Source organism: Oncorhynchus mykiss, chromosome 10 (assembly GCF_013265735.2).
Source record: "Oncorhynchus mykiss isolate Arlee chromosome 10, USDA_OmykA_1.1, whole genome shotgun sequence".
In the NCBI taxonomy this organism is placed as follows: Eukaryota; Metazoa; Chordata; class Actinopteri; order Salmoniformes; family Salmonidae; genus Oncorhynchus; species Oncorhynchus mykiss.
In genome coordinates, this window is record NC_048574.1 from 21495705 (window position 1) to 21509871 (window position 14167).

Consider the following 14167-nt stretch of genomic DNA (forward strand, 5'->3'; position numbering starts at 1 on the left):
CTCCTCCCAACTGCCACTGCACTGAGGCTAGGTAACACAGTCACCACCGATAAAACCATGATAATCGAAAACTTCAACAAGCATTTCTCAATGGCTGGCCATGCCTTTCTCCTGGCTACTCCAACCTCGTCCAACAGCTCCAATCTAGAATCGTCTTTCTATTTCGCAACAAAGCCTCCTTCACTCACGCCGCCAAACTTACCCTAGTAAAACTGACTATCCTACCGATCCTCGACTTTGGCGATGTCATCTACAAAATAGCTTCCAATACTCTACTCAGAAAACTGGATGCAGTTTGTCACAGTGCCATCCGTTTCGTTACAAAGCACCTTATACCACCCACCACTGTGACCTGTATGCTCTAGTCGCCAGACCCACTGGCTCCAGGTCATCTACAAGTCTATGCTAGGTAAAGCTCCGCCTTATCTCAGTTCACTGGTCACGATGGCAACAACCTCCCGTAGCACGCGCTCCAGCAGGTGTATCTCACTGATCATCCCTAAAGCCAACACCTCATTTGGCCGCCTTTCCTTCCAGTTCTCTGCTGCCTGTGACTGGAACGAATTGCAAAAATCGCTGAAGTGAGACTTTTATCTCCTTCACCAACTTTAAACATCTGCTACCTGAGCAGCTAACCGATCGCTGCAGCTGTACATAGTCCATCGGTAAATAGCCCACCCAATTTACCTACCTCATCCCCATACTGTTTTTATTTATTTACTTTTCTGCTCTTTTGCACACCAGTATTTCTACCTGCAAATTACCATCTGATCATTTATCACTCCAGTGTTAATCTGCTAAATTGTAATTATTTGCCTACCTCCTCATGCCTTTTGCACACAATGTATATATACTTTTTTTTTCTACTGTGTTATTGACTTGTTTATTGTTTACTCCATGTGTAACTCTGTGTTGTTGTCTGTTCACACTGCTATGCTTTATCTTGGTCAGGTCTGTCACGAACCGGCTCAAAGCCCGTAACAAAAGGGAGACAACGTGGAGATAAGGAGTAACAAAATATATATTTATTAAATAAAGCAACTAAGGAAAATATACTATGGTGTGTGTGTAATCAGTAGTGTAAGTGAGTGTTTTGCATGCATGAATGTGATGATGCAGGGTGTTGAAAGGTGCTAGAAACGCAACAAAAACTATCAAAGTATCTGCATGGGGAAGTGGTGTATTTATCCTGGGAGACACCGGGCCCAGGTGTTTCCTATGTAGCTGACGACCCTCCCAACTCCGCCCACCAGCATCCTTATAAGGAAACAAGAACAAAGAGGGAATACGGCAGACAGAGTGGGAGGGTCGTCACAGGTCGCAGTTGTAAATGAGATCTTGTTCTCAACTGGCCTACCTGGTTAAATAAAGTTGAAATAAAAATAAAATAGTCTTTATTTTGTTACTATTTACTTTTTTTAGCAGATTTTTCTTACGTTTTTAACTCTGCATTGTTGGGAAAGGGCTCGTAACTAAGCATCCCAAGGTAAAGTCTACACCTATTGTAGTCGGCGCATGTGACAAATACAATTTTCTTAGATATTTTTAGTATGCTACGCTGTCTCCACTTGGAACCTACATTCAAGACCTTGTTCGCTTGCCTCGATCACTGCGACTCCGCTTAGGCTAGCTGGCCCAATGGTGGAGTACCCAAAGTCCTTTAGGGGCTCTGCTTGTTTTCTGTTTGGAAGGAAGTCTGTGTAGACGCATGGCAATGGGATCACCACCTCTTGTTCAAGCTGCTCCTAGAGATGACACACATACGCAAGAATGCACTGAGCTAAGGCATTTTAACAATGGTCCACACTGCTTAATTGAGTGACCAAGTAATAACCCTTTGTTAATGTTATTGTATTTTTTTTACCTCTTCATCTCCTATCTCATCATACACATGATTTTCGGACACATGGGTGTCTCTGTCTCTCCTTCCTAAAAACAATTTATCGGTTTTAATCTAACATTAGGCCCTTAATTAATTCTGCATTTTTTTATTTTGCCATTATTACAATAGTAGTATAATATAGTGATGATATTTGATCATTCCTAAAACAGATGCTTTCTTTAAGTTATGCTGTTTGTACCTCTCCTGTTTCTGACAGGATGCTGCTCCTTGTTGCAAAGTCCTGTCCAAATACAATATGACAGGAAAATGAAATAACAGAATGGATGGTCTTTTATCCATAGATGTGTGTATAGAAGTATAAAAACAATGGATAACACTTTTCAGGTATAATACATTGTACAATACCTGATTTAATAAACAGCAATTTGAGATAGATACATAGACATCACATTATAAGCCTATTTGTATGACATTATAATGGCTCATATTACATATTATAAAAGGATTTTATGTGCAGGCTTAGTAAAGTGTTACCAAACGATCTTGAGAAAGGGGCTAAAACCATACCTGCCAGATGCTTCCGTATTTCTACCTTGCCAAAAAACAGAAATATTGTTTTTAATTTCATGAAACCACCATAACAGCCATTACTAAACAGACTTTTAATTACTGTGGTAAATGACACTATTTACCCTGGTGATATCTCCTGATGCAGGCAATGATGATGAGCAGGCCGAATATGCAGATGCCCAATATTACCATGATTAGAACTTCTCTCTGGCCTATCGGCAGTGTGGCTCGGAAAATTCCATCCTTACACACAGAGGATTGGTTATCTGCCCACAAATAGAACAGATCATTTAGAACAAACTGGCATTTGGATACTGATCATCCACAATTAGTAATGACAATATGAATTATTATTATGTGTAATTTTGTTCCTTTGCTGGACAGAGGTTTGGTTTCAGTTTAGGGTTATGTTTAGGTTATGTTCCAGACCGACTATATTGCAGTTGGGTTGCACGTATCAACCAATGGCTGCGTGCACCGCCATCGACTTCGCAGTCAGGCATCAGATTGCTATATCATACAAAGTGGTTGGCTGACATGTGTAACACCTATCTAGGCATTGTAAGATCTGGCAGGCGACTGCAACGTGGTCAGCTTGGAACACTGCCAGTATGTTCCTATGATGGACATAGGCAAAGGTTAAGTTTAGGGGATATTTTTATGTTGCTCTCACCTGTGAGTTGGAAGTGGCCCTGTGACAGGCCTGCCTTGTTGGCCACCAAGCAGGTGTATTTCCCACAGTCAGCCTTGGTCAGGTTGTTCACCTGTAAGGTTTGGTTTCTCTCACCCAATAACAATCTGGAATCCATGAGGAAGGGCTGGTTATCCTTCAGCCACCAATAGGAGAGGTATGATCCCTTGACCTCACAGGTCATTGTTAGCAGCGCGTGGGATAAGTTTACGCTGATGTGCAGGGTGGAGGGAGGAGCTAAAGAGACCAAAACATTCATCAGTTGTGAATCTGAATTTGAATCCAATAGGTCATGTGTCTGACTTTTTTTTTACTCTGGCAAACTTTTGTGACTTCCATTATATGGACATGTGCTCCCCATGAATACAATCTTGGATTTATCTATTAGTGATTTCCATATATCTATGTATGGATTTCCACTGAATCTGAAGCACAGTTGGCATTACTGTGTAGAAAGACAGACAGATACAAATGGGTTAGGGTAATATGCTGTACTTACAAATGATTGACAGTGATATATTTAATGAGACCATAGTGTTATTCTTATAAATCACTCTTTCTTCATAGACACCTTCATCCTCTGCCCTCACTGAGTATAGAACAAAGGTTTTATTGTGGGAAAGGAAGTGTGCAGTGCCATTGCATGCAGGGAATATGTTGGTGATGTTCCCATCCATTTTATGGAGAAGACAGAATGTCTGGGAGTTTCCACTTTTGTGACGCCATTCCACTGTTTTGATTAGTTTCAAAGGTATACTAGATCCAGAAAACTGTATGGGTTTGTTTAATATAGCCCATATACCTTCTCCTGGGACTTCAGGCCTGCCTGTAAGAAAGGAAGAGTGAGAGACTTACATCATGGCCATGTCAGCACAGCCTAGCTATAGAGGAATACAAAATCTACTTTACATATTTCTGAGCACCTCCAAGAAGTATGATACCTACTAATGGTCTAGTTACTTGAGACAGAAACAACCTTGGGGAGGTTTGTCGGGAAGGATGGGAGTGCGTAATCCGCTATAGTCTAGCAATCCAAAATGTGCATGTTCTGGTCATGTCGGGGACAACTGTAGCATTTTTGCAAACTCTAACTCTTGTTCTAAACTTAACTCAATTCACCTAACCTTTGTCTTTAAAAAAAAAAAAAAGTTTTTTAGGGGTGGATCAGATTTAATATTGTGGAAAGATTGTTGCTTCCATCAATGTAATTGTCTGCATCATTTCCAATCCCCCATATATTTCGGGGGTAAATATACAGTATATCACAAAAGTGAGTACACCCCTCACATTTTTGTAAATATTTGAGTATATCTTTTCATGTAACAATACTGAAGAAATGACACTTTGCTACAATGTAAAATAGTGAGTGTACAGCTTGTATAACAGTGTAAATTTGCTGTCCCCTCAAAAATAACTCAACACACAGCCATTAATGTCTAAACCACTGGCCACAAAAGTGAGTACACCCCTAAGTGAAAATGTACAAATTGGGCCCAATTAGCCATTTTCCCTCCCCGGTGTCATGTGACTCGTTAGTGTTAAGGTCTCAGGTGTGAATGTGGAGCAGGTGTGTTAAATTAATTTACAAAATGTTCCTTTTTTTACAATATTATCAAATATATATATATATTTTTTAAATTAATTAGTATATTTGAGTTTAACCACAATATTTGTTGTATTATTTGTTCTGTCTCTTCAGGTGGATTAAACTGAAATTGCAACCAACTTTCTAAAGCTTGTTTAAAAAAATAATTATATTTTGGAGATTATTTTGTTTTCAAACAACCGAAAGTGAGCAGTTGTAATCTGAATAAAGGGAAAAGGGCCATTCTTGAATCAAATTTATCAACCCATGGAGGTCTGGATTTGGAGTCACACTCAAAATTAATGTGAAAAACCACACTACAGGCTGATCCAACTTTGATGTAATGTCCTTAAAACAAGTCAAAATGAGGCTTAGTAGTGTGTGTGGCCTCCACGTGCCTGTATGACCTCCCTACAACGCCTGGGCATGCTCCTGATGACGTGGCGGATGGTCTCCTGAGGGATCTCCTCCCAGACCTGGACTAAAGCATCCGCCAACTCCTGGACAGTCTGTGGTTTAACGTGGCGTTGGTGGATGGAGCGAGACATGATGTCCCAGATGTGCTCAATTGGATTCAGGTCTGGGGAACGGACGGGCCAGTCCATAGTATCAATGCCTTCCTCTTGCAGGAACTGCTGACACACTCCAGCCACATGAGGTCTAGCATTGTCTTGCATTAGGAGGAACCCAGGGCCAACCGCACCAGAATATGGTCTCACAAGGGGTCTGAGGATCTCATCTCGGTACCTAAAGGCAGTCAGGCTACCTCTGGCGAGCACATGGAGGAATGTGCGGCCCCCCCAAAGAAATGCCACCCCACACCATGACTGACACACCGCCAAACCGGTCATGCTGGAGGATGTTGCAGGCAACAGAACGTTCTCCACGGCGTCTCCAGACTCTGTCACGTCTGTCACATGTGCTCAGTGTGAACCTGCTTTCATCTGTGAAGAGCACAGGGCACCAGTGGCGAATTTGCCAATCTTGGTGTTCTCTGGCAAATGCCAAACATCCTGCACGGTGTTGGGCTGTAAGCACAATCCCCACCTGTGGACGTCGGGCCCTCATACCACCCTCATGGAGTCTGTTTCTGACCGTTTGAGCAGACACATGCACATTTGTGGCCTGCTGGAGGTCATTTTGCAGGGCTCTGGCAGTGCTCCTCCTGCTCCTCCTTGCACAAAGGCGGAGGTAGCGGTCCTGCTGCTGGGTTGTTGCCCTCCTACGGCCTCCTCCACGTCTCCTGATGCACTGGCCTGTCTCCTGGTAGCGCCTCCATGCTCTGGACACTACGCTGACAGACACAGCAAACCTTCTTGTCACAGCACGCATTGATGTGCCATCCTGGATGAGCTGCACTACCTGAGCCACTTGTGTGGGTTGTAGACTCTGTCTCATGCTACCACTAGAGTGAAAGCACCGCCAGCATTCAAAAGTGACCAAAACATCAGCCAGGAAGCATAGGAACTGAGAAGTGGTCTGTGGTCACCACCTGCAGAACCACTCATTTATTGGGGGTGACTTGCTAATTGCCTATAATTTCCACCTGTTGTCTATTCCATTTGCACAGCAGCATGTGACATTTATTGTCAATCAGTTTTGCTTCCTAAGTGGACAGTTTGATTTCACAGAAGTGTGATTGACTTGGAGTTACATTGTGTTGTTTAAGTGTTCCCTTTATTTTTTTGAGCAGTGTATAATTAGGCCCTTTTAATTTTGTCTGGCTTGCCATTCCAAATAAAATGTGAATATTTTTTGTTCATTTGGTTTAAAAAGTAGGTCACTAGGTTTAAGCAAAACCATAAGCAAATAGGTCAACTGTGATATGACTAAAGATCAGGGTGATTTTTCCACAAATAGACAGGTATTTTCCTTTTCATGGTAGCAAGATCTATGTTTGCTAACTTTTTCAAAAAATATATTGGAGTAAGATCATTTCTTTCTTTCGGGATTTGTATACAGAGTATGTCCACATCCCCGTCAGAACATTTAATTGGCAAACGACACGGTAATGTAAAAGTGGCATTTTTTTGTGATCCAATACATAATATACTACACTTATCATAATTTGGTTTTAATCCAGAGAGGTTAGCAAAAGTATCTAGATCCTCTATGAGGCTGTGGAGGGATTCTAATTGTGGTTTAAAAAAAAAACATGAATCAGTGTAAACAGCTTTATTTTTAAGCCACGGATTTCTAATCCCTTAATATTATTGTTGGATCTAATTTTAACAGCTAACATTTCGATGGCAATAATAAATAGATATGCCAATAGTGGACAACCTTGTTTTACTCCTCTTGACAGTTTAAAACTTTCTGAGATGTAGCCATTACTTACTATTTTACACCTAGGGTTACTATACATAACCTTAACCCATTTTATAAGAGATTCACCAAAATTGAAATATTCTAGGCATTTATAAATAAACTCCAGTCGTACTTTATCAAAAGCCTTTTCAAAATCAGCTATGAAAACATGGCCTGGTGTCCCTGATATTTCATAGTATTCTATTGTTTCCAGTACTTGTCTTATATTATCTCCAATGTATCGTCCGTGTAAAAAGCCTGAATAATATCTAACAACACCTTTTTAATCATATGCTCCTGCCAAGATGTTGTAACATGGCCGAATGTTCCTGGACGCACTCCTCGACTCCTCTAACCGGGTACCTGCTCCTGCTGACTCCATTGAAGGTGTGTAATTCTGTCAGGATGGTGTATTGTAGACGAAGTCAAGTGCAGGAGAGCAGATTGAAATGAACAGGCGCACTTTTATTATAGTTCCAAGAACCGAGAGCACTACATGAAACAAACGCGCTCAAAAAACGGAACATAAAAGTAGAGCGCGTAAACTAACACCACCTAACATGAAAACAATTACACACAAAACATGATGGGAAACAGAGGGTTAAATACAAGTATCTTAATTGGGGAAATGAAAACCAGGTGTGTATGGAAACAAGACAAATGTATTTACGAAAAATGGAGCGGTGATGGCTAGAAAGCCGGTGACGTCGATCGCCGAACGCCGCCCGAACAAGGAGAGGGGCTGATTTCGGCAGAAGTCGTGACAGATCCAAGCATTTAGCTAGAATTTTTGCATCACAACACTGAAGTGTAAGAGGCCTCTAATTTTTTTAAATGGACTTGATCTTTATATGTACCACTTGGATCCGGTTTCAGTAATACTGAAATCAGACCTTCTTGTTGCGTGTCCAATAATCTACCATTTACAGTGCCTTGCGAAAGTATTCGGCCCCCTTGAACTTTGCGACCTTTTGCCACATTTCAGGCTTCAAACATAAAGATATAAAATTGTATTTTTTTGTGAAGAATCAACAACAAGTGGGACACAATCATGAAGTGGAACGACATTTATTGGATATTTCAAACTTTTTTAACAAATCAAAAACTGAAAAATTGGGCGTGCAAAATTATTCAGCCCCTTTACTTTCAGTGCAGCAAACTCTCTCCAGAAGTTCAGTGAGGATCTCTGAATGATCCAATGTTGACCTAAATGACTAATGATGATAAATACAATCCACCTGTGTGTAATCAAGTCTCCGTATAAATGCACCTGCACTGTGATAGTCTCAGAGGTCCGTTAAAAGCACAGAGAGCATCATGAAGAACAAGGAACACACCAGGCAGGTCCGAGATACTGTTGTGAAGAAGTTTAAAGACGGATTTGGATACAAAAAGATTTCCCAAGCTTTAAACATCCCAAGGAGCACTGTGCAAGCGATAATATTGAAATGGAAGGAGGATCAGACCACTGCAAATCTACCAAGACCTGGCCGTCCCTCTAAACTTTCAGCTCATACAAGGAGAAGACTGATCAGAGATGCAGCCAAGAGGCCCATGATCACTCTGGATGAACTGCAGAGATCTACAGCTGAGGTGGGAGACTCTGTCCATAGGACAACAATCAGTATATTGCACAAATCTGGCCTTTATGGAAGAGTGGCAAGAAGAAAGCCATTTCTTAAAGATATCCATAAAAAGTGTCGTTTAAAGTTTGCCACAAGCCACCTGGGAGACACACCAAACATGTGGAAGAAGGTGCTCTGGTCAGATGAAACCAAAATTGAACTTTTTGGCAACAATGCAAAACGTTATGTTTGGCGTAAAAGCAACACAGCTGAACACACCATCCCCACTGTCAAACATGGTGGTGGCAGCATCATGGTTTGGGCCGCTTTTCTTCAGCAGGGACAGGGAAGATGGTTAAAATTGATGGGAAGATGGATGGAGCCAAATACAGGACCATTCTGGAAGAAAACCTGATGGAGTCTGCAAAAGACCTGAGACTGGGACGGAGATTTGTCTTCCAACAAGACAATGATCCAAAACATAAAGCAAAATCTACAATGGAATGGTTCAAAAATAAACATATCCAGGTGTTAGAATGGCCAAGTCAAAGTCCAGACCTGAATCCAATCGAGAATCTGTGGAAAGAACTGAAAACTGCTGTTCACAAATGCTCTCCATCCAACCTCACTGAGCTCGAGCTGTTTTGCAAGGAGGAATGGGAAAAAAAGGTGGCGCTACAAAGTATTAACTTAAGGGGGCTGAATAATTTTGCACGCCCAATTTTTCCGTTTTTGATTTGTTAAAAAAGTTTGAAATATCCAATAAATGTCGTTCCACTTCATGATTGTGTCCCACTTGTTGTTGTTTCTTCACAAAGAAATACAGTTTTATATCTTTATGTTTGAAGCCTGAAATGTGGCAAAAGGTCGCAAAGTTCAAGGGGGCCGAATACTTTCGCAAGGCACTGTAAGACAGGGAATTTTTACTAGGGTTAAATGTCAGGAATTGTGAAAAACTGAAATTAAATGTATTTGGCTAAGGTGTATGTAAATTTCCGACTTCAACTGTATATATATATTTTTTAAATCCTGTTTCTTATTTTCCAAAATTAGCTATTGATATTTGTAGTAATGTTGGCAATTTATGCTAAGGATTTTTTTACCTCTGACCAGTCTCACCATTACCAAAATTACATTATGGCAAGCAATTATTATATTAGCAAACAATTATTTTGAATCATCCTATATTGTCCCTAACATCTTTTACTCCCTCGCAACAGTTGTGGGATACAAACACACACCCACACGCACTCAACCCCTTTCCCACACAACAACCATAGACTCAGATTCTCAACATTTGCACCATCCCAGAGCCCAACTCAAGAAAGGTCTTGATTTACGAACGCATATACAGTTGCAGCTGTATGAGAAGGCCTGTAAAACTGTGCAAAAAAAAAATGGGCATTTGATTTACCATTGTCATGTCCCAGATGATGGAGATCAGATATACCCCCTTCACATGAAACACCCACAACATGGTCCCCCGTACTGACCATATTCCCAAGCATCTCCGTGCAGTCAGACCTTTGATTTTGTGCCACCAGGGCCACAATAATATTCCCCCTCTCTGAATGTCCGAGTGTGACCCCCTCCCCATGGGTTACTGCAGCTAGTGTCGCCAGCACTGCCACTGCCTGGGTGCGGGGCAGCCCACCGGGATCCCCATGATAGGACAATAAATAAATATGATGTATAATACATTTTATAATGAATGTCCCTCATCTGAACAACATTGAAAGCTCCCTCACAACCCCTGCTCACAGCAATACATTGGTTCTGGGAAATGCAACCATTTCCTTTCTCACTCAACGCCACACTTTCCCAAACACCAAAAAACACACACCACACCATCCATCCACACACACTGTGCCTTCTGTTTACTGAGTTTTTATCTCCACCATGTTGAATTAGTGCTTTAGTGTTCCAATTAGTTATATTTGAAGATAGATAGAAAAGCTATATTTTTTGTTGTATTATTACAATCCATAACCGGGCTAGAATTGTGTGTTTCCTTATTTGCCTCCTTTATGAGAACTTTGTAATTTTGAAAATAGCCATGGAGTAGTCTTTGTGTCTCTGAACAACTGGTTATCAATATACAGTTTATCGGCGACGAGAGTTACGCGTTTCCCTTGAATCTATTTTCCTTGACAGTTGGAAACAAAATTTACGCCGTTCTGGAATTTCCTTCGGGAACTGGTCATGCGTGCCTATTTTCGTGCAAGCAAGTCTTTCACCCAGGCTTTTAACCATTATTTTATCTTAAGGAAAGCACATTTTGCAACGATTGGGTGTTCATACCTCTGCCCTCTCTGTATGAAGGAGTGTACACGTTCGAGTTGGATTTTGTCGATAGCTTTGGTTGGAATCTGAAGCGCTGTATGGAGGAACTCTAACTACAGAGTCAGGAACCTCTCCTTCTTTCTCTTGGATACCTGTAAGTACCAGATTCTCTCTATACCAGGCGGTGTCAGAGGAAGGCCCTAAAAATGGTCAAAGAGTCCAGCCACTCTAGTCATAGACTGTTCTCTCTTTTACCGCATGGCAAGCGGTACCGGAGTGCCAAGTCTAGGTCCAAGAGGCTTCCAAACAGCTTCTGAACACCTAATCAAATGGCTACCCAGACTATATGCAGTGCCCCCCCCCCCCCTTACACCACTGCTACTCTGTTGTTATCTATGCATAGTCACTTTAATAACTCAACCTACATGTACATACTACCTCAAATAACCAGTGCCCCCCGCACATTGACTCTGTGTCAGTACCCCCCTGTATATAGTCTCGCTATTGTTATTTCACTGCTGCTCTTTAAGTACTTTTATCTCTTATTCTTATCTGTATTATTTTTAACTGCATTGTTGGTTAGAGGCTTGTAAGTAAGCATTTCACTGTAAGGTCTACACCTGTTGTATTCGGCGCATGTGACTGATAAAATTAGATTTTTTGTGTCTTTTACAGTAAAAACTCAGTGTCCTACAATTAATGAATGTAATGGGGTGTTATTTGTTAGACAGAAAATATGGTAGTAGCTACACCATCCTTAGAAAGCCAGTATGAGGGTTTGCGCTCAGGCTTGAATGAAATGGACTGGTGCGTGGAAAAGAAAATATCTGTAGAGTTCAAAAGGTACTCACACTCAAAACCATAGAAAATAAATAACCCAAGGAGGGCAAGATGCAAAAGTAATATCATTAATTGAATCCATGTACTTTGCACTTTCACTTGTTGTATTATTTCGAGCATGGATTAAATGAATTATTTTTGCATCTCGGCCTCCTTGGGTTATTTATTTTTCATGGCTTGGAGTATGAGTACCTTTTGAACTCTACAGTACACAACCCTTGAAATATATGAAAAAAATTGCCAATATACTTTGCCATGCTGTATGAAGCGATGCAGTGCCATTTAGTTTAAACCTCAACTCATATCCTAGACCTAGTGAATCAGAGTTCATATGCAGAACCTCTAAAAGTCTAAGCCGTTGAGGGGTGGGGCAAGTTCTACGAAGCTAATATATGGAATTGTTTTAAGATGATCATACCATTTAGCAATTTGATGTATTGATTTATACATTTTTGAACCCCTTTAGGTTTAAATTTTTTTATTTCAAATTATTTGATAAAATATTTAATTTGGCCTTTACTACTATAGAAACGTATTTAATAACACATAAATGGCAAAGGAGACAGTAAAACAATGAATCATGAAGAATAAGGTTCTGAAGTGTCTGTCCTATATCTAGGAGGTATAAGAAAGCTCAGGAAATATGTGTGTTTTTTTTGGACACATTGTTAACCCCGATTACTTCGTAGGCCAAACCATTCGGATGCCATAGACGTTTTCGTGAGAAGACTGATTTTCGGAATTTCTCATGGTCTGACAAACACTGCTGTAGCTCGGTCACCTTCCACCTTCCTCTACTTTAAACTCACGGATTTCGATGCAGATTTTTTATTTTATGTTACTTATATCGTCAATACTCTTAAGGATTACAGAAAAGCAAATACAATGTAATGAATTACATGTTCACCAATACCCAATAAACAGACAGACTGATAGGATGAGTTGCCAAATGTTTTAAGACAGAAAAAGGGGACCAAATGCTGATGATTGAGATTTACCTATTATAATAATCTACATAAAAGAATTTGATCAACAAAAATCACTGCCTTCTGTATTTTTCAAATTAGACGCAGCCCAATTTTTTGGTAAGTAACTTACCTGAATGTGTTGTGGTGCTCAAGGTCAATAGGAGAATAACCAGTTGGAGGGGACATCTTGAGAATAACAGTTTTTCTGTGGAATTTCTCTTAAAAATCAGCCAGTTTACCATCATGCCATAGCTTGCCAGACCGATCAAAAGTTAAACTGTCATACACATGAGCTAGCTCAAAAAAGATGCATGATGTGCTTCTTCCACCCACAAACCACAGAGAGATTGGAGTTGGCTTCTGAGTACAGCAAGACGCATCACACTTTTTAAAGCAGCGATACAGTGTGTACAGAATGTATTCACACCCCTCAACTTTTTCCACATTTTCTTGTTCAAGTGTGATTAAAATGTATTTAATTGTAATTTTTGGTCAACAATCTAGACAAAATACTCTAATTTCAAAGTGGAAGCAAAACTCTAACAACAAATGATTGAAAAATAAAACAAACATATTTTAGCGGGGACAGCCTACTAGAGGATCTGGAGGTGTGGCTTGTTGCAGGCGTTTGCCTTGGGTTAGCTCTGCTTGGTTGTCATACTCTGTTAAAACTGTAATGTCATTTTTTGGGAGACCTGACCAAATTAAAATAGAAAGTGTTATAGATATTTCATTCTCATTGAAAGCAAGTCTAAGAAGCCGTAGATTGTCAAGGAGATGTGGAGTCAGGGGCAGGAGAAACAAGTTCAGAATGAAAAGGGTGTTTAATAAACCAGTTTAAAAAAAATCACAGGACACCTGAGTCACCTAGTCATGAAACCCACTCAGACACAGTCCATGGAAAAACCACCTGTAAAACATGAACTAGCGAAAAACGCAACCCAAAGGAAATGTTGAGATAAATACCCTCCCTAATTAACCAAAATGAAACCAGGTGAAAACACAAAACAGGTTTATCGCACAATCCCCTCGTCGATGTGGTGGTAATTGGGTCGCTCTCTTTTTACAGAAGGCAATTGCCAAATCGACATATTGGGGGGAAATGCGCATGGTGGAGACTTGGTCTGGACTCTCCACCGCCGTTGCACAGATGGAAACTCCCACACACCTACCTGAGCACTCCTCTGACCAACCCTTAAGAGCCCTCTGTTTCCATGAAATTTTAAGATTGTAATAAACCAACCAGGGAATACCCAGCACCACTGGAAATGCAGTAGAATCACTGAGGAAGAGACTAATCCGCTCCTCATGACCCCCCTGCGTTACCATGTCCAGTGGAACCGTGGCCTCCCTGATCAGCCCTGACTCTAACGGTTGACTATCTAGGGCGTGCACGGGGAAGGGTTGGTCTATCTGAACCAAGGGAATCCCTAACGTACGCGCGGAACCGCGGTCCATAAAACTCCCTGCTGCGCCTGAATCAACTAGCGCCTTATGCTGAGAATGAGGGGGAAA

At 40.9% G+C, this 14167-nt stretch overlaps 1 protein-coding gene across 4 annotated transcripts; it reads right to left on the reverse strand.

The window, feature by feature from the left end:
* Positions 1-1043: 1043 nt before the first annotated feature.
* LOC110533504 (leucine-rich repeats and immunoglobulin-like domains protein 2) lies at positions 1044-13221 on the reverse strand. 4 transcript variants are annotated; one of them, XM_021617779.2, is made up of 8 exons: positions 12783-13220; positions 3604-3930; positions 3087-3341; positions 2536-2679; positions 2411-2431; positions 2082-2123; positions 1865-1929; positions 1044-1745 (listed from the first exon to the last, which is right to left on the reverse strand). In XM_021617779.2, the coding sequence occupies exons 1-8, from the start codon at positions 12895-12897 to the stop codon at positions 1554-1556; spliced, it is 1161 nt and encodes a 386-aa protein (XP_021473454.2). In that variant the 5' UTR covers positions 12898-13220; the 3' UTR covers positions 1044-1553. The 4 variants fall into 4 exon arrangements, 3 of the variants coding, with proteins under 3 accessions (XP_021473454.2, XP_021473456.2, XP_036845799.1); XM_021617781.2 differs by having other exon boundaries at positions 2411-2435; XR_002474968.2 differs by having other exon boundaries at positions 1865-2123; positions 2411-2435; positions 12783-13221.
* Between the last annotated feature and the right edge of the window lie 946 nt (positions 13222-14167).